Source organism: Chinchilla lanigera, unplaced genomic scaffold (assembly GCF_000276665.1).
Source record: "Chinchilla lanigera isolate Chin_1 unplaced genomic scaffold, ChiLan1.0 scaffold00037, whole genome shotgun sequence".
Lineage (NCBI taxonomy): Eukaryota > Metazoa > Chordata > Mammalia > Rodentia > Chinchillidae > Chinchilla > Chinchilla lanigera.
Window position 1 is genome coordinate 14,696,992 of NW_004955438.1, and position 20,978 is coordinate 14,717,969.

General features: G+C 47.1%; 1 protein-coding gene across 2 annotated transcripts in view; it reads left to right on the forward strand.

The window, feature by feature from the left end:
• Nucleotides 1-20,978, forward strand: part of Slc24a4 (solute carrier family 24 (sodium/potassium/calcium exchanger), member 4) — a 155,738-nt gene that overhangs the window by 87,213 nt on the left and 47,547 nt on the right. For both annotated transcript variants that reach the window (XM_005390329.2, XM_013517214.1), the window contains 2 exons: nucleotides 18,227-18,303; nucleotides 20,788-20,862. In XM_005390329.2, coding sequence (XP_005390386.1) covers nucleotides 18,227-18,303; nucleotides 20,788-20,862 — 152 coding nt within the window. The remainder of the gene's footprint in view (nucleotides 1-18,226; nucleotides 18,304-20,787; nucleotides 20,863-20,978) is intronic.

Here is a 20,978-nt window from a genome sequence, read left to right on the forward strand (position 1 = left end):
TACTGGGTGTATACAATGATAAGAGGGGGGAGTGGAAGATTCAAGGTGGGGGAAGACTCAGGGGCCCATAACTCATGGGGCAGCAGATAAGCCTGGGATGACTCAAGAGGATGGAGATAATCACATACTAAGACGGATCTTGCCCTGAGTGTTTTATAATCCTAGTGGTCTTAGTTTAGCCTTAGTGGATGGGAGAGGATGGCCCATCTCTAAAGAGTTAATGGGAAATCTCAAAAGGGTGATACCCATAACCCCAAGCCTCCATTTATCCCTCACAGAAGTATGTAAAATTAGCCATTGTGAATCTGTGGTCCCCAACACGCATGACCGAGGGAGGGATGCAGCTGGCCACTTTGCTGCCATCATCATTTCTAACCTTTCAAGCTAGCTGTGAGGTGAAGTACAATTGGTGAAGAATTTGCAACATCGGGTAGATAACGAGAATAATAGAGAGGATGGTGTGAAGAAAAGAAGTGGTTCCCTGCCGTAATGATTGTCTTCCTTCCTACCTCTCTCTGGCAAAGGACTCAACACTAATAAAATTGAGCCGACAAGCCATTTTTGTCGACAAGCCAGTATTGTGGTCAGGCATTTTACAGCTCACCGTACATCCTCTCACTGAGAGGAAACTGAAGTCGCTCTGCCCAACTAATACTAGTATTACTGAGGCCAGGGCTAAAGTTTCCAGAATCTCGCTCCAGCGCAGTCGGACTCGCCCACTCTGTCAGCCTTGATGGTATGGATTTTTTGGAGGGCTGTAATGTGTTCAAAAAGACATGTGAGGGAGAAGCAGGCCACAGTAGGGGCTCAGTGAACAAAGGTGGTTCTTCTCCTATTCTGTTTCTGATGCAACTCCCGTTTCTGACAAGCTAAGGAACCCCTCCGACCTCACAGCGCTCTTGTGGGAAGCAAGGAACTAAGGAGTTGCCTACAAGCTCATAAAGGAAAGGCAAGAATAAAATTCAGACCCAGCTAACTACTGGAAATGTTTTTGACAGAACCAAAGACAACCATAAGTACAGAACCTAGAATGAATTCTGCAGACTTTTTTTTTTTTTTTTTTTTTTTGAGATTTTAGGAAAAGGGACTTGTGTCGGTCAGCTTCCCTGGTGCTGAACACAGTACCTGACATTCACAACCTAAAGGAGGAAAGGTTTAAGTTGCTCATGGTTTTGGCCCATGGTTGGCTGGCTCCTAGGCAGAGACATCATAGCAGAAGGGTGTGATGGAGCAAAGCTACTTAGTTCATGGTGGCCAGTAAGCAGAACAGGAGAAAAGCACTAGAGAGGAACGATCAAGGACCAGTAGGTAGTACCCAGGTCTCACCTCCATGGCCCATTCCAGAAAGTTCTTAGGGCGCCCCCCCCCCCAGTTGTACCTGGTGAACTCAGTCCCTCACTGTGCTAAGTCTTGGCCGGGGACTTCTTGCCTTGAGGTTCTTTGGGACTAGTGGGAGCTGGGTAGCGGAAGAGACAGGATTGTGCCAAGATTGTGTTAAGAGACTTAGAAGTGAGATGAGGTGCCAAGGTTGGGTGACCCTGGCTCATACATGTGGTCCCAGGTGGTGACAGTGGCCCATCAGGTCCCTCCATGAGCTCTCCGTGTGCTTTTGCTCTCATCAGACCTGGCTTCTGGGTCCTGCCTTATGTGTGGTTCCCTATACCCCATCCTTAGCTTGCTGTAGTCCAGTGTAACACCCAGAGTTCTTCAGAGAAACAGAACAGATAGGAGGTGCACACGTGTATGTCCTTTGTCACCTCATGGGTATTTAGTTCCATAAATCCACATAGATAGGATGTGCATATATATGTGTGTTTGTCATCTTTCCATTACTATAATGAAATGCCTGAGCCAATTAACTTTATAAAGAGAAAAGGCTTAAGCTCAGGATGATGATACATTTCTGTAATTATAGCTACTCAGAAAGCTGAGGCAGGAGGATCACAAGTTCATTCAAGGCTGGCCTGGGCAACTTAGCAAGACCCTGTCACAAAATAAAAAGGGCTGGGGACATAATTCAGCACTAGAGTACTGGCTAGCATGCAAAAGGCCTGGTGTTCAATCCCACTGGTACGACCAGAGAGAGAGAGAGAGAGAAAGAGAGAGAGAGAGAAGGCTGACTCAGAGAGAGAGAGAGAGAGAGGAAGTTTACTTAGCTTATAGCATAGTTTTAGAGGTTCCAATTCAAAATCAAATGGTACCATTGCTTTGCACTCAGGCAGGGTTGGCACATCCCCTCACAATGTAAGTGGGTACCCATTGCAAACAAACCCCTCACAATGTAGGCCAGGAGGCATGAGAAAAAGAGGGAGAGACTTAGGTTCCACAATGCCATGCACAGACATGCCCCCAGTGACCTAAAGACCTCTCTCTAAGTCCCGCCTCTTAGTTGTCCACAGCACCTCCCAATTATGCCACCTTGGAGACCAAGCCTTTAATACATGGACCTTTGTGGGATTCCCAGCCAAGCCATAGCTCTGTACACGTACGTGTGTGTGTGTATGCATGTGAGTATGTGTGTGTATTCATAAAGAGATTTCTTTTAAGGAGTTAATTTACATGATGGAGAGACTGGCAAGTTCAGAGTCTGCAGGGCCATCCAGTAGGTTGGAAATGCGGGCAGGAGCAGACACTGCAGTCTTGAGCAGAATCTCTTCTCCCAAAAACCTCTTTTGCTCCTAAGACTTTCAGCTAACTGGAATGGAGCTGAACTCACACCCACATTGTCAGGAGTAGTCTCTTTTACATAAACTCAACAGATTGGAGATGTGAGCCGCATTCGTACAATACCTGCAAAGCTGGACTGCAATGCCTGGATTTACATGGGATTTAGTAACTGGTGGCTACCACTAGCTAACTAGCCATGTTAGCTCCAGAAACTGCCCACCACTCCACCCAGCAGCCCAGCCCTCCACTGGGGCCAGAGCAGAGCAAAGGTGAAAGGAGGGCTCTTTCCAGCTTTGCTGCAGGACCTTTTCTGGATAGTAGGGCACCTGGACCACTTGCTCTTGGCAGATCATCTGCCTTCCTTACCTATGGGGAGAGTGGTGCTCCTGAGCAGCCCCAAGCTGCAGCACCTTCCTTTCCCCAAACATCCCCACCCTGCTGAACTGAAGGCTGTCTGGCACGGGGAAGGACCTGGTGTCTATATTGAAATCATGGAGTCCTTCCTGGCAGGTTGCCATTAGTTAACTTGAACTCGCTTGGCTAACTGATCGAAAGTTTTACTCCAAGTCGTTGTATTCCTTATATGAGCAGAGTGACCATGACATACATCATCTAAACTGGCATACTTGTGAGAGTGAAGGGGACACTTAATTATGCCGGACAGCAGTGTGAATCAGGACTATGCTCAAAGACCACACAGGTCAAAGACCTAAGCGTGGCTGTGGCTCTGTTGTTCTGGAAAGCTCGTTAGCAGGGGTGTTTTCTGTGCTTGTGTTCTGTGAACAAGGGGTTCATCAAGTCAGCTATGATGTGTGTGGCTGCAGGTTGAGCTATTTTCCCAAGAGGATATATTCAAGTCCTGATCCCTGGTACTATGGATGTGCCCTTGTTGGGAGACAGGGTCTTTGCAGATGTAACTAGTTAAGATGAGGTCGTACTGCATTAGCATGGGCCCTAACCCCAGTGACTGTAAGTCACTTATGAGAGAAAGAATGCTGTGTGAAGACAGGCAGACCGTGGAGTGACATGGCTATACACTGGAAATGCCACAGACCAACAACTGCCATTAGAAGCTAAGAAGAGATGTGGAACAGGTTCTCCCAGAGTCTCAAGAAGAAACCATCCCTGCCAGTACCTTGGTTTTGGACTTTTGGAACTGTAATGAGATGGGTTCCAGGGGCTTTCAGCATGTGGCACTTCGTTACGACAGTCGTAGGAAACCCTTTGGTCACAGCCCTAACCCAGATGACCAGCATGTGCTGGGAACACATCACAATCAGCAGCAGAAACAGCTCATTCTCATGCAAGTGTCTCGCAAGGGGTCCTGTCCCTAGGACTTGTCATAGACTGCCTGCCGTATGGGCTTGCCAGACAATGAGTAATTGCCTCTGTAGGCTGATCAGACAGACAGCTCCAGTTAACACACAGCCCAAATTCACATGTGGCCCTACCTCTGCTACCTGAGGGGACACAGGGTGAGTGTGTGCTCCTTTCCATGTGGAGCATGGCCTCCTAGGAAAATCGGGCTCCATTCTTGTCCTCAGTGAGGGGTGGGGGACTCAGATGACTCCAGTCTTGGTCCTTTGGAGGCAGAGTGCTTGTGACGCAAATGTTCCTGAGATCAGTTGCCATATTGGAGCTCCTGCTGTGTCCCAGGCTCCTGCAGTTGATCTCTGACCTCTGGATAAGCTCAGCTGTCCAGGAGCAGCAGCAGGGCCAGAGCCTTCCCCTCCCCAGCCTTCTCTGCTAGGAGGCACAGGAATGACTGACGTGTGTCCTCTATGTGCATGACTCAGGTGCCGGTCACTAGCTCATCCTCACCAAGAACAGGGAGACAGGGACAGCAGTGGTGACCTCTAATTTGTTGGTAGTGACAGCCCCTTTTCTAGGCTCTGAGACAGCCTAGGAAATGTCTCTTTATTGACGTACAACCTCAGTACAATCATATACCCAGATTTTAAATGTACAGTTTCAGTTTTGACAGATGTGCATAACCCTGTAACCACCACCCGAGTGAAAGATCTAGAGCATTCTTTTAAAAAAAAAATTTAAGTCAAAGCAGTTTACTTCAGATACAAGGACTTGATTATAGACATGACAGTACCAGATTATTTAGGACGTGCTCTTTGAGACAGTCTTTTCATGACCAAGTCCAGTGTGTCCTGAATTTTCATGTTATTTCTACCAGGGAAGAATTTCTTCCAGATGATTCTGCATTTTCTTCTAGTTCAAAGGGGAGACGGGGATAGGAGTTGAACAGGTATCATGGCTCCCCCAAGATGCCAACTTTGTGAAAAGAATCACTGGTACAGGTGAAGTGTAAGGCCAGTGACTGAGATGCACAGGTGTGGTTGTAGACTTTTTTTTTTTAAAGCTCTCCCATTTCCATGAATAACCATTTACTTATGAGTCCAAAACTCAGTCCCTAGCAATATGTTCTACTGGCCCTTCCCATATTTCCCAAAGATGATTCTTATAATAGAAATACCTCAGCCTTAAAGAATCTGTTACTCACTACACCAAGCTAGAACTATTTGGAGTCTAGCATGACTTTCAGGCTTTCTTCCCTGCATTAGATGGGTGTAAGTAGAGATGCTCTGGACAGGAAACAGGTGGAGAGGAGCAGGGGCAGGTGGGAAGACGGGTTTTGCTCAGCCGTCTGTCACAGGCACGGTGTCCAAGCCCCTAACCTTCGTGGGCCAACCTAGGTGGTGACACCAGGGCCTTCCTGTCCTGCTCCTTGGGCCATTTGAGTCCAGACTTGCTATGTGCTTCTGCATGTGGGCTGAACATTTCATGGCTACTTTTTCTCAACAATATTCTGAGTTTTTCTCTGAGAGATGGCAGCAGAGTAGATAAGACTAGACAGTACGTGTTAATGGCTGGCCATTTTGACATCATTCTCCTGAATTATACCAAAGTCGTATGTTCTTCTCTCCTGATTCTTCATCTTCATGCTTCCTTTGGGGGATGAGGAACTTGCTGGTACAGAAGACCCCTCCTATTTCTTCTCAATCTTTGCCTCAGAAAACAATCTATGCTACATAGGTACAGAAATTAAAAAAGGACTCCAAGAGTTCCCAGTCTTTTTTGTGTCTGATATTTTCTCCAATGAACAGACTGAGGACAGGACTGTGCTCCTATATCTAACCAATAATTGACACAGCAAAACTGAACTTTAATTCTTTTTTTTTTAAGATAGCAAGTTTTTATGTTTATTAAAAGTAGTAAAAGAAACATGCTCTGCAGAGCGAGTTTGGGCCAAGAAAAAAAATAGGAAAAGAAGTACAGTCTATAGCATGAGAGTGAACCACTCTGAGAAAAAGACAGTAGCCAGATCTAAAATATTCCTATCACCCGAGAAAGTTCCTTGTGACATCGTCAGTCCCACCTTACTCCTACTATTCTGATTTGTTTGGTGGGGGGGGGGCACACGTGTGTGTGTTTGGGGGTCTGGGAATAGAACACAGGGCCTCATACCTGCCAGGAAAATGCTTTATCACCAAGCTACATCCCAAACTCTTATTCCTTCGTTTTGACTGTTCTTGGGCATCGCATAAATAGGACCATATTGGTTGTACTCATTTATGTTGGACTCTTCCATCTGTCCTACTTTACAGGCTCAGTTTTTTTGGATAAATCATAATAAATTGATTTAAATATATTTGATGTAAAAACAATGCACCTGCATAATAAAGCATTCAGAGGGGCCATGGCAGGGGAAGCTGCATAGAATCCCCTCTACCTGCTGTGACTACTGAGCTGGTTTTGGTGAGTTGCTTCCAGGACTTTCTATTTGCTTCTCTGCTTGCAGTTGCAGCAAACCACAAGTGGTTTTGTGTGTTGTGTTTTGTTGTCCATTTGTGATAAACGTTTGTTCTGCTCCAATGTCTTTAAATATCCTTTGATTTTGTTTTTTTTTTTTTTTCTTCTGGTACAGGAATCGAACTCACAACCTTGCACTTGCCAGGCAGGTGCTTTGCTGCTGAGCTAAATCCCCAGCCCCTTTAATTATCCTTTGAGACAGCACTCTGCAGTGCTTAGGATGCCCCAGGAGGTCAGGGGCTTTTGTTCCCTGATGGAGTCCCAGAATCTGGAGCAGTACTGGGCCATGTGAGCATCTGCAGAAAGACCAGAGCAGTCTCTGAACTGCTTGGCCACCACCCTCTTTCCGGACAGTTGGTGGCTCCTACTATTTTACAATTAGAGGTTACCAGCATCCTCACTGGTACGGTTTCCCCATGTTAACCTTTCTGTATCTTCATTTTCCAATCAACAAGATAGAGCTAATAATGACACTATTGGATTTGGATCTGGGATGTCTCCAAAGGCCTCATGTGTTCATAGGCAAGGCTTGTGGAAGGTGAGTGGATTACAGCAGGGTCAGGAGGTGAGGCCTGGCCGAGAGAGGCGGGTCACAGAGGCCGTGACAGGAAGGATTTATCTTCCTCCCCAGCTCCTCCCTTCTCTCTCTGCTTCCTGGGCACCTTGGCATGAGCAGCTCTCCTCTGTCAGGCCCCTCTGCCACACTGTCCTTCCTTAGATCCAGCCAAAATAAACCTCTCCTCTTTTAAGTTGTGTCAGCTATTGAATGTCAGTGACAAGAAAGTGACTAAGACAGATAGTATGCCTGTCTTGGTTACTTTTCTCTCATTGCTGAGACAAAATACCTGACACCAAAATAAAGGAAGGAAAGGTTTATTTAGCTCATAGTTTATGGAAGTTTCAGTCCAAGCTTGGCTGGCTCCAAGACAGAGTGGCACATGGGTGAGGGCAACAGTTCATGGCAGTGGAAAACAGCAAGAGCAACAAGATCAAAATGGAGGAGTGGCAGAAAGCAAGGTTCTTTCCCTCCCTTACATTGTATGCAAACTTCCTGCCCCAGGGGCAGGTGTAGCTCTCACACCCATAATCCCGGCATTGGACTATGGATCAGTCAAAAATCTAGAAGCCTGCCCCATGACTGTGTAAGGATTTGGGGGGACATCCAGACACAAACCATAACAATGCCATAGGCTCACTAAATTATTGTAAAGCCCTCCATTAGTCAACTTTCAGTCACTGTAATGAAATACCACAGGCAACCAACTGATGTAGAGAAAAAGGTTATTTTGATGCATAGTTTTGGAGGTTCCACTCTGTGATTAGTCAGCCCATTGCTTTGGGGCCTGTAGTGAGGCAGCACATCATGGAGTGAACACATGATGGGGCAGAACTGTTCACCTCATGGCCAGGGAATGAAAGAGAGAAGAGATAGGGGTCCCACCTCCCCTGTGAGGGCAGCTCCCAGTGACCTAAGGACCTTCCACTAGGCCCACCTCTTATGCCCCCATTACCTCCCCCTAGTGCCATCCTGGGCAGCAGCCTTTGCCACAGGAACCTTTGGGGGACATTTAAGATCCAAACTGTGACAGCCTGCTTGGCATGTGGTAGGCCCTGTATATGCATATTTGCTATTTGTTTGTTTTGTATCTAGAATAATTTATCATGATAAAAAGTGGCACCTGTTTTTCTAAATACAAATGACCTTCCACCTGTGCATAATTGTGCACACCTGTAACTCTAGCATTCTGGGAGACTGAGGCAGGAGGATCACAAGTTCAAGCCCAGCCTGGGCAATTTAATGACTCAGCAGACCTTGTCTCAAAAAATTAAAAAGGACTGGGAATGTAGCTCAGTATAAAGGCCCTAGGTTCAATCCCAAGAACCATAAAAAAGGAAGTTATCTTAATAGTCCCTGTCCTTCCAATAAACTCAGTAGTATTACATATCACCTGTTGGTGACTGGCTCAGAGTCTGTTGTATAGTGGCTGGGAGTCTTGATTCCTAGTTCATTTTAGATATGGAGCACTGGTCTTGTGGAATGTTCTGGCTAGATATCATCTGGTAGAGATTGGGGCAATACAGCCATCAACAAATCATCAGCACAGCCCTCCGAGAACGCTAAGCCTAGTACAGAAGACCTGTGGATACAGTTAGAGCATATTGTTAATTGTGGAAGTGGAGACCATCCAAAGGAAAACAAGTGCAGACACTTATCCAGAGTTCATCATGGAAGGAAGTCAGCTCCCAGCACTGTAGCAGGTCAGGAAGGCAGCAGGGAGGCTTGTGGTGGGAAAAGGCGGCCTTCAGTGTGCACAGACTGGAGGGCGATGGTATGGGGAAGTGAAGGCAGTGAACCGGAAACAGGGCACTTCATCTCATGGGTTGGGAGAGGATCCCTGTCCAAAGGCTGCTGTAACAATCACTCATGAGGTGACTTACAACAACAGTGGCTTGTTCTCTCCGTCTAAGAGGCTCCAGGTTGGAAATCAAGGTGCTGATATGGGTGAGTTTGTTCCTTCTGCCACCAGGAAGAGAATCTGTTCTATGTCTCCCTCCTGGCTTCTGGTGGCTGCTGGCAATTCTTGGTGTCCCTTGGCTTCTAGATGCACCATTCCAATCTCTGCCTTTGCTGTCCCATAGCCTGTTCTATCTCTATGTGTCCTCTGCTTTTCATAAAAGGACACCCTGATTTAGTATAAGCCAATTCGGTGTAACTTGTTACATTTTCAAAGACCTTATTCTATGTTCTGTTACAGCCTGAGCCGTATCCCTCCACCCCAATTGATATGCTGAAGCCCTGATTGCCTAGGGTAGGGATATTGACGATAGAATCTTTAGGGAGACAACAACATTGAATGAAGTCATAAGACTGGAGCCCTAATCAGATAGGTCTGGTGCCCTTTAAAAAAGAGGAAGAGAAGCTGAGAGTGTGCATGCAGAGAAAGTGGCTGTCTGCAGGTGAACAGGGAGCTCTCACCCGAAGTCAGTTCAGTCAGCACCTTGATCTTGGACTTGGAGCCTCTAGAATCACAAGAAAATAATTTTTTTTCTCTTGTTTAAGATACTCAGTCTTTGGCATCTTGTTTTGGTAGCTCAAGAAAACTATAATGCCTTATTTCCGAATAAGATCTTAGTCTCAGGTTCTCGATAGTGAGAAAAGATACTTGAATTTGGGAGGACAGCATTAAGCTCACTGTGGGAGCCCCTTCAGCTTTCTGCAGTTGCTATGTAGTCATCCCTCTGTCACTGTGACAAAACACATGGGGTAGTTAATTTATCAAGAAAGGCTTTTAGTTCGGCTCTTGGTCTTATAGGTTCTAATCTGGGGTCAACTGGCTCCACACTTCGAGCCAGTGATAAGGCGGCACGTCATGGCAGAAGCACGTGGTGAGGCACAACCATTCACCTCACAGCCAGGAAGCAAAAAGAGAAGAGAAGCACTGTGGGTTTCACAGGTCCCCTCAAGGACACAACCCCAGTGACCAAGGGCCCTCTCACTAGGCCTCACCTCTTACGGTGTCCACACCTCTCAAGAGCACCTCCCTGGGGACTAGGCCTCAGGACATGAACCTCTGAGCACATTCAGGACTCAAACTGTAGCAGTTGGTCTTGAGTTGGAAGTGGGAGTCAACAGTGGCAAGGCTGGGGTCTTTTTCCGAGCCTTGATCGTCGGGCCAGTAGCTGCAGAGTTGTGGTGCCCTGTGTGGCTGCCGCTGGGACTGCAGGCGGTCCATTTGTCTGTTCAGCTCTTGCAGGTATGTGGCTCACTAACTGTGAGGCTGAGTAGAGCCGCTGACCTCTCTGGACAGCAGTGTTCTCTCCTTTCAAGTGGTGGGAGGGGTGGGCTCCAGGAGTTTTCATGGGGCAGGGTGAGGATACTCGGCATCAGTGCAGGGGGAGGTGAGGATACTGGGAACAGCTGAGAAATCACTGCTCCTGTGGACCTCGACGACCCCAAGTCCCCTCCTGGGTGGAGAACTGAGCCACGTAGCATCTGGGGCCTGGTCCAGCTGTAAAATTCCATGTGGCTGCTCTTGGAAAGAACAATCCTATTGCTGAGGCTTCTGATCATATTTTTTTTTTTTCAGTGCATAATCTCTTTAGGAATGTACTGAAAGATAGGATTTTAGACTCCTTTTCAGGCTGGTTAAGCCCATAATTTAATCTAATTATATTTACTCCTATTTAGGACCAGGAGTGTGATGGGGTAAGACAGAGACATGACAACTGTTACCCATGAAAGTTATTAGATTCTTAACAAATTTATTTTAAACCAGAGAATTAAGGGAGGAAAAAAAAAATCACAATTTTTTGCATTCAGTTTCTGGCATCTGGGTGGTTTCTAAAACACATATGTTATATAAGTTGAAATGATGGAAATTTGAAGCTATTTAAATGACTCCCCAGCCTTGCAATCTAGTTTTCCTAGCTTCAGAATATACGTCAGGGCTTAGAATGCATGGTTATTTTTAGCCAGGGTAAAAAGCAATTTGGAGTCAGTTGCTTTTAAAAAAGGTTCGATTCATGGTTTATATTCCCTAAAGAGAATCAACTAACTGAAAGATTTCAGAAAGATCAGCATCTACCAGAAAGCACATCTCTGTTGAAAATGTTCTGTCCTCAGAGAATCATGGTGCGGTGGTTGAGGGACAGAGATTGGAAAGAGCCAGGGCAGGGCTGCAGGGCCAGACATGCAGGGTTTTGGGGGTTTATCTTCTTTATGTATTGACAGGCTGTTTGGATATGGTGTTGAAAACAGACAGAAGCAGATTGCAAAAGGATTTGGGATACCGGTTAGGAGGTTCATGCAGCAGCCCGGAGAGAGATGCTGCGGGGAGGAGGTGCAGGGTGGGGGATGGAAGCAGCAGCAGCTGTGGACTGGCCAGGCCCCGTGGAGGGCTGGGTGATGGGGGCGGGTATATCAGTCCATGTTCCCTGTGGGACACAGAAGCATCCTCAGTAATTTACCCAGGAAGAAATTTAATTCAGGGAATTGGATGCTTACAAACTTGCAGGAAAGGCTGAAGGAGTAGTGCTATGGTCTGAATGTTTGTGCCCCTCCCCAAATTCCTGTGGGGAAACCTAACCCCCAAGGTGATGGCATTAGGAGGTGGCGCCTCTGGGATGACTAGGCCATGAGGACTCACTCTACCTTTGCAATTGGGATCAGGGCCATTATGAAAGCATTCCCAAGAGCTGCCTGTTCTCTTCTACCATGAGAGGACACAGAAAGTGGGACCTTGATCTTGGATGTCCCGGCCTCCTGAAGTGTCAGAAATGAGTTTGTGTTGTTTATAAGCCACCCAGATTAACTTATTTTGTTATAGCAGCCTGAATGGACAGAGACAAGTGGGAAATGGAATGATCAAATGAGAAGACATCCCACGTAAGAATGAGTCAGTGGGTGCCATGGCAAGTAGAGCCTCTCCACAAGACTTTGTGTTCTTGATTCCCCAAGGAAATGGCAGCAAAAAGAATGCGGCACCTCCTTCCTGCCCTCAAACTCTGTAGGTCAACAGAACCCACTTTATGGTCAGAACCATACCTGCAAGGAAGCCAGGGCTTCTCAGAACGAGAAATAGGGCTCATCATATATGACCAGGCAGGGCCCAGGCTGGCCCTGATTGCCGGTGTCCTCCATGGGAGGATTTACAGAAGATGCTGAGATGGATGTTGAATGCCTCTTGGTCTGTCCGCCTCTTGCATGTAAGGGAAGAGGAAGTATTGAGGACACCACTGGGATTTTCTTCCCGCTAACCAAGATTGGTGGTGGGTCATTCACAGAGGATGGGTTTAAGCTGCTTCTAATACAACCAGGGACTGATGTTTAATTGGCTGCTAGGTGTGTTAGGTCTTGAGCTCAGGAAAGAATGAAATATGGGAAAGGTCTGCAGAGATTGGAAAGTCAGAGCCAGGGAAAATGAGTAGTGGGAGAAGATGGCTGGGGACAAGTCCAGAAAATACCACCATTCAGAGGTTCTCCAAAAAGAGAGGACCCCTACAGGAGACTGAGTCAAGGAATAAACAGGAGGGGTCAAGAAGCTAAGTGGGAACATTCCAAAGTCAGCTTCCATAACACAGGTGAATGTCTGAGCATTTAAGGCTGCATATGACATGGCTGCACTGGTAGGACATTTTGGAGAAGACCAGAGGGAGAAGACACTTGTGGGATGGCCAGGGGCTGGGGAGCAGGGAGGGAGGGATTGACTGAAAAACTCAGCACAAGGGAATTTGGGGGGTGATGGAACTGTTTTGTGTGGTGGCAGGTATATGACCCTATGCATTTTCCAAAATCATAGAACCGCACCTCACAAAGACTAAATTTTACTGTGCGTAAAGTGGATGGATGCATGGATGGGTGGATGCACGGGTGGATCCATGGATGGATGCATGCATGGATAGATGATAGGTCTATTCATTGCTTCACACACACATTCACTACTATATAGATAAAAAGTTATGAATTCTATCAAGTGTTTCAAAGACACCAAGGGAGGTGAGTGACAGGTTTCCCTGAATCCATAGTGACTGATGCCTTAGGTCTCTGTGTGAGTGGGTCCTGGGTGATGGGTGAATTTGATCTACAAGAGGCCATGTACACCAGTCCTCTCCAGAGCACAGTTTCTTGCCATGGACCCTGGAGCTTCCAGGGAAGCAGACCTTGGCCCTGAGAGGCACACCTACCGTGGGTAAAGGCTCAGCTCAAAACAGCCTGGTATTGAGCCCCCAACTTGGCTTTTTCTCTCATCATCCCAAACTGGCTACATGACTATAGATGAATCCTTTAGCCACTCAGCGTCTCTGCTTCTTCATCTACAAAATGGGAATGCTCAGGATTGCCTGGAGACTCAAGGACTCTGAAAAGTTAGTACCACAGCCTTTGCACTTGATGTGGGCACCGCTGTCTCCGTGGGCTTGCTATATGGCGCCTGCCTCCCCCAGGTCAGTCACTGCTGGCTTGGTCCACCCCTCATCACAGCAAGCTTGTCCATCATGGGTTTATCTGTCCATCTGCACCAGGCCAGACAGGCAGACATGACATAAGAACATAGCCACAAGACTCAGCACCTTACTAGTGCCTGTGCATGTAAAATGCTCAAGAAACACATATTGATGCTTACTCTTTCAGGACTCAGGTATTTGCGAACGCACCACTTTCTGAACACCTTTGATGCCCTCTGAAAGTCAGGTCACCCTCTGAGATGAAACTGCCCTGCCCAAGATGCTCAGGATTCACAGAATCTCATTTGATGGTTCCCAGAGAACCCAGTGTCTGTAGAGTGGGTACCTTGTAAATGCCAGTTGAATAAATCCATTCATTTTGAGAACTAGCAACAATATAGGCAAAACCGTAAAGCCTCGAAGGGGCAACATTAATTTAGAACATCATCTGTGTGCCTTTTTGTATATAAACATATCTGCAAATGTCACTGGCCATGGTGTTATATGGCTGTTATCCCAGCATTCTGAGAGGCTGAGGCAAAAAGAACGCAAGTTTGAGCCTAGCTTGGGCAACTCGATGAGACCCTGTCTCAAAATAAAGAAGGGTTGGGGGGATGGCTCAGTGTGGATGTCCTGGGTTCAGTCCCCGGTACCACTGCCACAATACACACAAAAATCTCAAATGTGCCTTGATGACTCTGACATTTTTAAGGTATGAGGGGATTAGAGATGCTTTGACCCCAGGTCCCTTAAGGATTTTCCTCTGATATTCAGGAGGGCAGCTGGCAGAGAAGACCTCCCTTCAGCACCCCCAGCACCCTACACATGGTCCAGGATGTCCTATGGGAAGGAGGCAGATGCTGGTGTGTAAGGATACCTGGGCATGTCCAGGACTGAGAGTGATGGAGAGGTCCCTCTGGATACCAGGGCCCAAAGGCAAGAACTTTAAAGTGGAGGGGGGGGTCGTTCCTCTGCCTCCTTCAGTCCCCTTTCCTTGCCCACCCCAGGATCTGTGGGGTTCTAGAATCATCCTTGCCTCCCTGATCTGAGCTCCACCTGCAGACAAATCTGTCCCTTCCCTACATCCTAGCCCCAGATTTCTACAGCTTAAAAGCTTAGGCGTGACCTCAGAAGCCATGTGTGTGCCCTGCTGTTCCTTCCCTCCCCCCTAGGAGGGATTTGGGCAGCAGAGATGTGAGTATCACACCCTTGAGCACAGCCTAGGGCTCCTGATCTCAGCAAGCAGTGGGAGGACATGCAGTGACACTGCTCCCGCCTGTGGCCTGGGTAACCTATTGCTCTCTCTTATTCTCTGTGTCTTGATTTCCTTTCTCTTCAAAGCCGCTTTTGTTTTCTCTCCTGCTTTCACACACCATGTCCTCCAGAGCCGTGGGGACAAGATGGGCCTACAAATTGACAGTTCTCTGACTTATCTCACTTAATCCTTACAACACCAGGGTCTGCTGTGATCCCCACTCCGAGGCGAGGGAACATCCCTGAGCTGTTAGCAACATGCCAAGGTCACAGAGGTCAAAGGGGCAGAGGCGCCTCCTGAAACCTCAGTCCGTCTGCTTCCGTGCTGGACATGTGACCTGTCTGCACTTAAAGTTGCTGTTGGTGGTGGCAAGGGTGGAGGGCTAGGATCCCCCCACAAACCTTGCCACTTTTTGGAGGATCTTCTCTTAAAGAGGTGGGTGGACTGGTCCCTGTACCAACAACTGGGAAGGCCAAGTGGCCCTCTCCCTGCTGCAGCTTTTGATGCTTGTGCCAGGATGTGCCACCCACAATGAGAATGCCTGTCATCACAGAGCATTTTTGCAGCTATTGATTGCCACTGCAGAGGCTGACAACCAGAGAGGTGAAGTGAGTCAGCCAGACAGGTTCACGGGTAGTTGAGCCAGGACTCCAGTCCACAGCCCAAAGTGATTTTTGGTCCCGGCTTGTATGGCTGGTGCCCCAAGCTGCTCGGTTCCCTCTCTGAGCCTTGCCCAAAAGCAGAGACACGTATGGCTACAGCTCCTGCCTCGTGGGTTTGGAATGTGCTAGGAATATGGGTGAACACCAAGAGTTGGGGTTCATAAGCAGCCAGGAGCCCTGCAGGTCACCTGCAGTCTTTTCTGGTAAAATCAACACCATGGATGGTGTTTGTTATCCTCCGTAGTCTCCTGGCATGCACTCCGAGGTACAGAACAAGGCAGCAGGGCTGACAAAGCAGTCCATTCCTGCTAAGGACACAGCCATTTCTAACCCACACACTTGGCCTGCTGAAGGCCAGATGATACATCTTCAGCAGCAGAGAGGCAGTGTGATTGATTCTTATTCTAAAGAATTCACAGGATTGGCTAAATCACCAGCTCTCACAACCCTGGTTTGAAGATCAGGAAATGTCTCGAATTCTCACGGCAGAAAGGTCTATTGGTCTGGGCCGAAACATCCCAGACACAGTTCCATTTCTCCTGGAAACAAGATCCTGGCAACAGGGATGCCAGGTGGCTCCTTGTATAATTCCCTGCCTATGTGCAGACAAACCTTGAAGCAAAGCATGCCCTTGAACTGGCAGCAGAAATTCTGTTAAAGAAGTTTGATTTTAAAAAGATAGGTGAAAAAATCTATTTTTCATTAAATGCTTTCTTGTTTGTGGTTTTTTGAGACAGAGTCTTGCGATATAGTCCAGGCTGGCCTTGAGCTCATTATGTAGTCTAGGCCGGCCTGTGACAATCATCCTGCCTCAGCCTCCTGAGTGCTGAGATTACAGGCATGTGCCACCACACCTGGCCTGCTGAAGTACATGATTTCAAAGTGGGAACCTTTTCTGGGTGCCTGGGGAGCTGCTACTTTGTTTCTTCTTGCAAAACTCTGATGTTAAAGAAAGATATTCCATAGAACAGGGACATCACCATTTTCAGAGCTTAGCATCAAGTTCTGTTTACAGAGAAGGGATTTCTGTGCTGGACATTTATTTAACAGGGTTTTATCAAATTCCCACTATAAACCTGGTGACATTCCAGGGATAAGACATTTGGCATCTGTAAGAGTGTTCTAATAGGATCAGATGATCTAGATTGCTACTTTTGTTAGTATTTTACCATTGTTTATTCAATTGATTAAGGTTTATTGAGTACTTACTGTGTGCCAGGCCTGGTTTGGGCACTGAGGATTCAATGGTGAACCGAGCAGCATGAATCCCTGCCTTCCAGAAGCTTCCAGTCTCTCTGGTATGATGCAGACCAGTGGGGGTCTGGGAATGACTTACTGGGACCCGTAGAAATGGCATTCATTCTTGGAAGTGCTTCTCCATCCGTCATCTCAGCAGGTAGGGTAGGTGAGGAAGATTCAGTCCTCCATTACCCAGGAGCATTCTGAGGCAGACAAGTTGCTCAGAGATGCTAGGAGCTGGAGAGATAGTACCCAAACCCTACGTGTTTGATTTGGATTGTTTCCACGTTTTGGCTACTGTGAGTAACGCAGCTGTGAGCAGTTGTCTTGGTTACTTTTCTCTCATTGCTGGGACAAAATACCTGACGCCCAAAATGAAAGAAGGAAAGGTTTATTTCGCTTATAGTTTGTGGAGGTTTCAGTCCAGACTTGGCAGATTACAACCAGAGTGGCACATGGCACAGAGCTACAGCTCAGGGTGGTAGAACACAGCAAAAGCAGCAACCACGCACCAGGGTGGAATCGGGGAGGAATGGCCTCAAGCACCCTTTTCCTCTCTCTTACATATGCAAACTATCCACCCCAGGGCGGGTGCAGCTCTCACACCCCTAATCAATCAAACTTTAAAAGCCTGCCCCATGGACGCTTGAGGCTTTGGGGGGACACACAGATTCAAACTGTAACAGCAGTTGTGCACCGATTTTGTGTGGACATGTGTTTTCACCTACCGAGGATAATGTTTGGAAGTGGAATTGCTGGGTCTTGTGGTAACTCTGTTACTTACTGATGCACCCCCAAACTGTCCCGTTTCACATTCCCACCACCAGTAGATGAGGATTTCATTGTCTCCACATCTTTGTCGACACTTGTTATTGTCTGTCTTTTGGGTTGTAGCCATCTTAGTGGGTGTGAAAAGTTTTACAGTAAGTCCCCAACTTACAGATGTTTGAGTTTCAAATTTTCATGGGTGTATAAGTTTCACATTGTTGTGTTACAAACAAATCCAATTTACACATATTCTCCTGGAACGGAACTCATTCGTAAGTCTTGGACATATTGTATACTATTTTCAAAGTACAAAGCTGATCTAACACCTGATCAACTCGAAGGTACTAGACTATCTGTATACAATCCAGTAAGTCCCCAATTTACAACCATTCGAGTTGCGAATTTTCAAATACTAATGGACTTCAAATTATGAACATTTGTAGGTGCAAATAAATCGCAGAAGTAGCTCATGTGTCTGCTGGACCTTGTCACAGTTGTACTGGTGTATGCTTACTGTGCTTAAAAGTAAAAAGAGTTTATTGACAGATTTGTGCATGTTTTTGTTTTTTCTATGCATATATTGTATATTTGTATCAAAGATGTATAAGACCCACTTTGTCACTTATGAATGAATCTGACTTACGAACATTCTCCCGGAACAGAGCTCATTCATAAGTCAGGGACTTACTCTAACCAGCAACTTTTTCCTGAGAGCACCCATCTACCCTGACTGAGAAACAGCTGACCCTCTTGTTGCTCAGTCGAGGCTGATGGGCTCTGTCGTTCCTCAGTGGTATCCCAGAGCTCAAGTGAAGTTTGTCCCAGGACCTTGACGCCTAACACTCTGCCACCTCTTCTTGTCTTCCAGCGATTCACGAGTTCCCCACGGACCTGTTCTCCAATAAGGAGCGGCAGCACGGAGCTGTCCTGCTGCATATCCTCGGTGTAAGTGTTCCCTGGGGGTGTGACATCATTAAACTTCGTGTTGTGAATACTGTCTGCGTGATGTGGCAGAGCCATGACATGTCTGAGATTTGTTTAGTCTTTGTAACAGCTCTAGGAGGAGAACAGATACTGAGTGATCTACTTGGTCCATGATGTTCTAAGTATATTAGGTGACTTGTCCACGGTCACACAGCTAGTGGTCTGAGAACCCACACAGAATGGGGTTCTTTCCCATGCCTCATTTTCTGCTTTTATTAAATAGGGATGTTCCCAGTGTGTAAACAGGAGTGGGTATGCATCAAGTGTATTAGACACCATTCATATGGCATGTGAGTCCTGCATACATACTGACCACCATGATTCCCACAACAACCCCTGAATGGTGCCACTTCAGTGTAACTGTAGTTAGAATCTTTGGTGCCCTTCTAAATCTTCCTTCCATAGTCAGATAGACCCTGAACACATGTGGTAGAGTTCAAGTAGCTCTTCAAATAAAGGTATTCTAGCTGAACCTCAATTATAGGTCTCCTGTCTGTGTCAGGGTAGACAAACTCTAGCTCAGATCTTCCACCCTGCCTGTTTTTATAAATAAAGTTTTATTGGAACACAACCCCTCCCAGTCATGGCTGTGCTAGCCATGGTGGCTTTTGAGCTTCAGTGGCAGGGCAGAACATTTTTATCAGAGACTCCATAATGCACAAAGCCAAAGGTATTTACTTTCCGTCCTTTGTGGGAACTATCACTGGACTCTACTGAACGGTGTGAGGAAACATCTGACCCAGACTGATTTTTCTACTTTGGATCAACCACAGCACGCTTGCCAACCACCTAGCGCTCTCTGCTTATATATTTAAACCCAACCAAGTATTAGTGTTTTTAAAGAGATAATTAAGAAAATGGAATCTGGAATTCTCACACAGAGAGCAACAATCAGAGAATAATGGATGTGTGAATTTTTAACTAACAGAACAGACCATCAGTTAAAATGAGCGGTTAGAATGAGGGTTGCAGGTATACTTTAAACAACAGGCCTGTTGTTTTCTTTAATGAAGTTATCATGTTCCCACAGTCTCTGGCTTTGCACTCCTTCCCTTTTCACTAAGGGAAGTCTGACTCATCGGTCGCATAGTCCTTTGGCTCTGACTCCTGAAAGTCTTGGTATGACTGTGACAAAATTCTTGTCAACTATCTCAGTGATTTTACAGAAACCCTTTAGAGCAGGGGTTACCAGATATGGCTAGAGGGCCAAATCCAGCTTACTTCCTGGATTTATCAATAAAGTTTTATTAAAGCACAGCCACACCCATACTAGGGATCCTCAGATCCACATGAGCAAAGTAGTTGCAACAAAGACTGTTTTGCCCACAAAGTCTTCCGTTCTGGCCCTTCATAGAGAAAGTTTCCCTCTTTAGCTGGTGGGACGACTGCAGCATAGCAGCCATTTTGTCTGCAGGACTGAGAAGTTTTTTATACTTTGCCTGGGAATTGGTGTTGTGGGTGTGAATCCAAGTCAGCCTCCTGAGACCTGGGGAAAGTTCTGTCGCAGTCACTCACCCTCCTTACTCTCATCCTCGCTGTTTGTTTTGTTTTTGCTCCAGCCCAAAAGATAATGAGTCAAATCCAGGGACAGCCATGCTCGGACCCTAGGAGAGGCCTGCCTCAGGTGCCTTGGCCATAGTTAGTGCATCTTCTATTTCACTCCATCTCAGTTCATCATTCGTGAAATTGTTTAGTATCAGTGTTTTGGCCTGGCCTTTGTTTTTGCCAACAGGCCATGGATGCCCTTGTTCAGAGTAAAACCCGTCTCCTAGTCTTTGCCCCTCCCCCAGTCTCACATTCTCCATTCTCCACCTCGCTACTCTCTTCCATCTGTACCCGTGATCCTGTTGCTCCTCAGAGGCATCAGGCACACACACTTGCCTCAGGGTCTTTGCACTTGCTGTCTCTGGACTGTTATAGATTCATCATTTTCTGGTTTGTGTTTGTCCCTCACTAAGGTAAGTCACAAGAGACAGAGGCTTTTCCTGGCATCCTCAGCACTGTCACCCTGCTGCCTACAATAGGCGCTGTCACTTTATGCCTGGCACAAAAGAAGAGCTCACTAGAGCTGGGCTGGGTATCTGGAGAGATGGACAGGACAGGCAGAGCTTGCAGCTAGAAAGCCCTCCAAGGGCTGCAGGAGCTGTGTGCCAGGGACCTGAAGCAGAGACCAAAGTTACATTTCTTACTCGGTCTCAGCACCACAGAGGGAGATTCACAAGCTCATGCGGCCTGCGTTGTAACCCCCACTGCTGCTCAGCGCGCTACTTCTCCCCTCTGGGCCTCAGCTTCCCCATCTGGCAGTGCAGAGATATCGAGCAGATCTCTGTGGTGGAGGCTTCCCTGTCCCCTGGCGTCTGTCCAGGCGGCGTGGCTTGGGTGACATGTCCCCTCGGCATGTGACAGGGCCCACACTGACCCCCATCTGTGTCCGTTCCTTCGCAGGCTCTCTACATGTTCTACGCCTTGGCCATAGTGTGTGACGACTTCTTTGTTCCATCGCTAGAGAAGATCTGTGAGGTAGGTGGAAGGGACTTGGGAGCCCTTGGTGAAGCCCTGGAATGGTAAAGCACAGGTGGCATGTAAATGACAGGGCCAGAAAGCCGGGGCTGGGGTGGGGAGCAATGAGGTGGTGA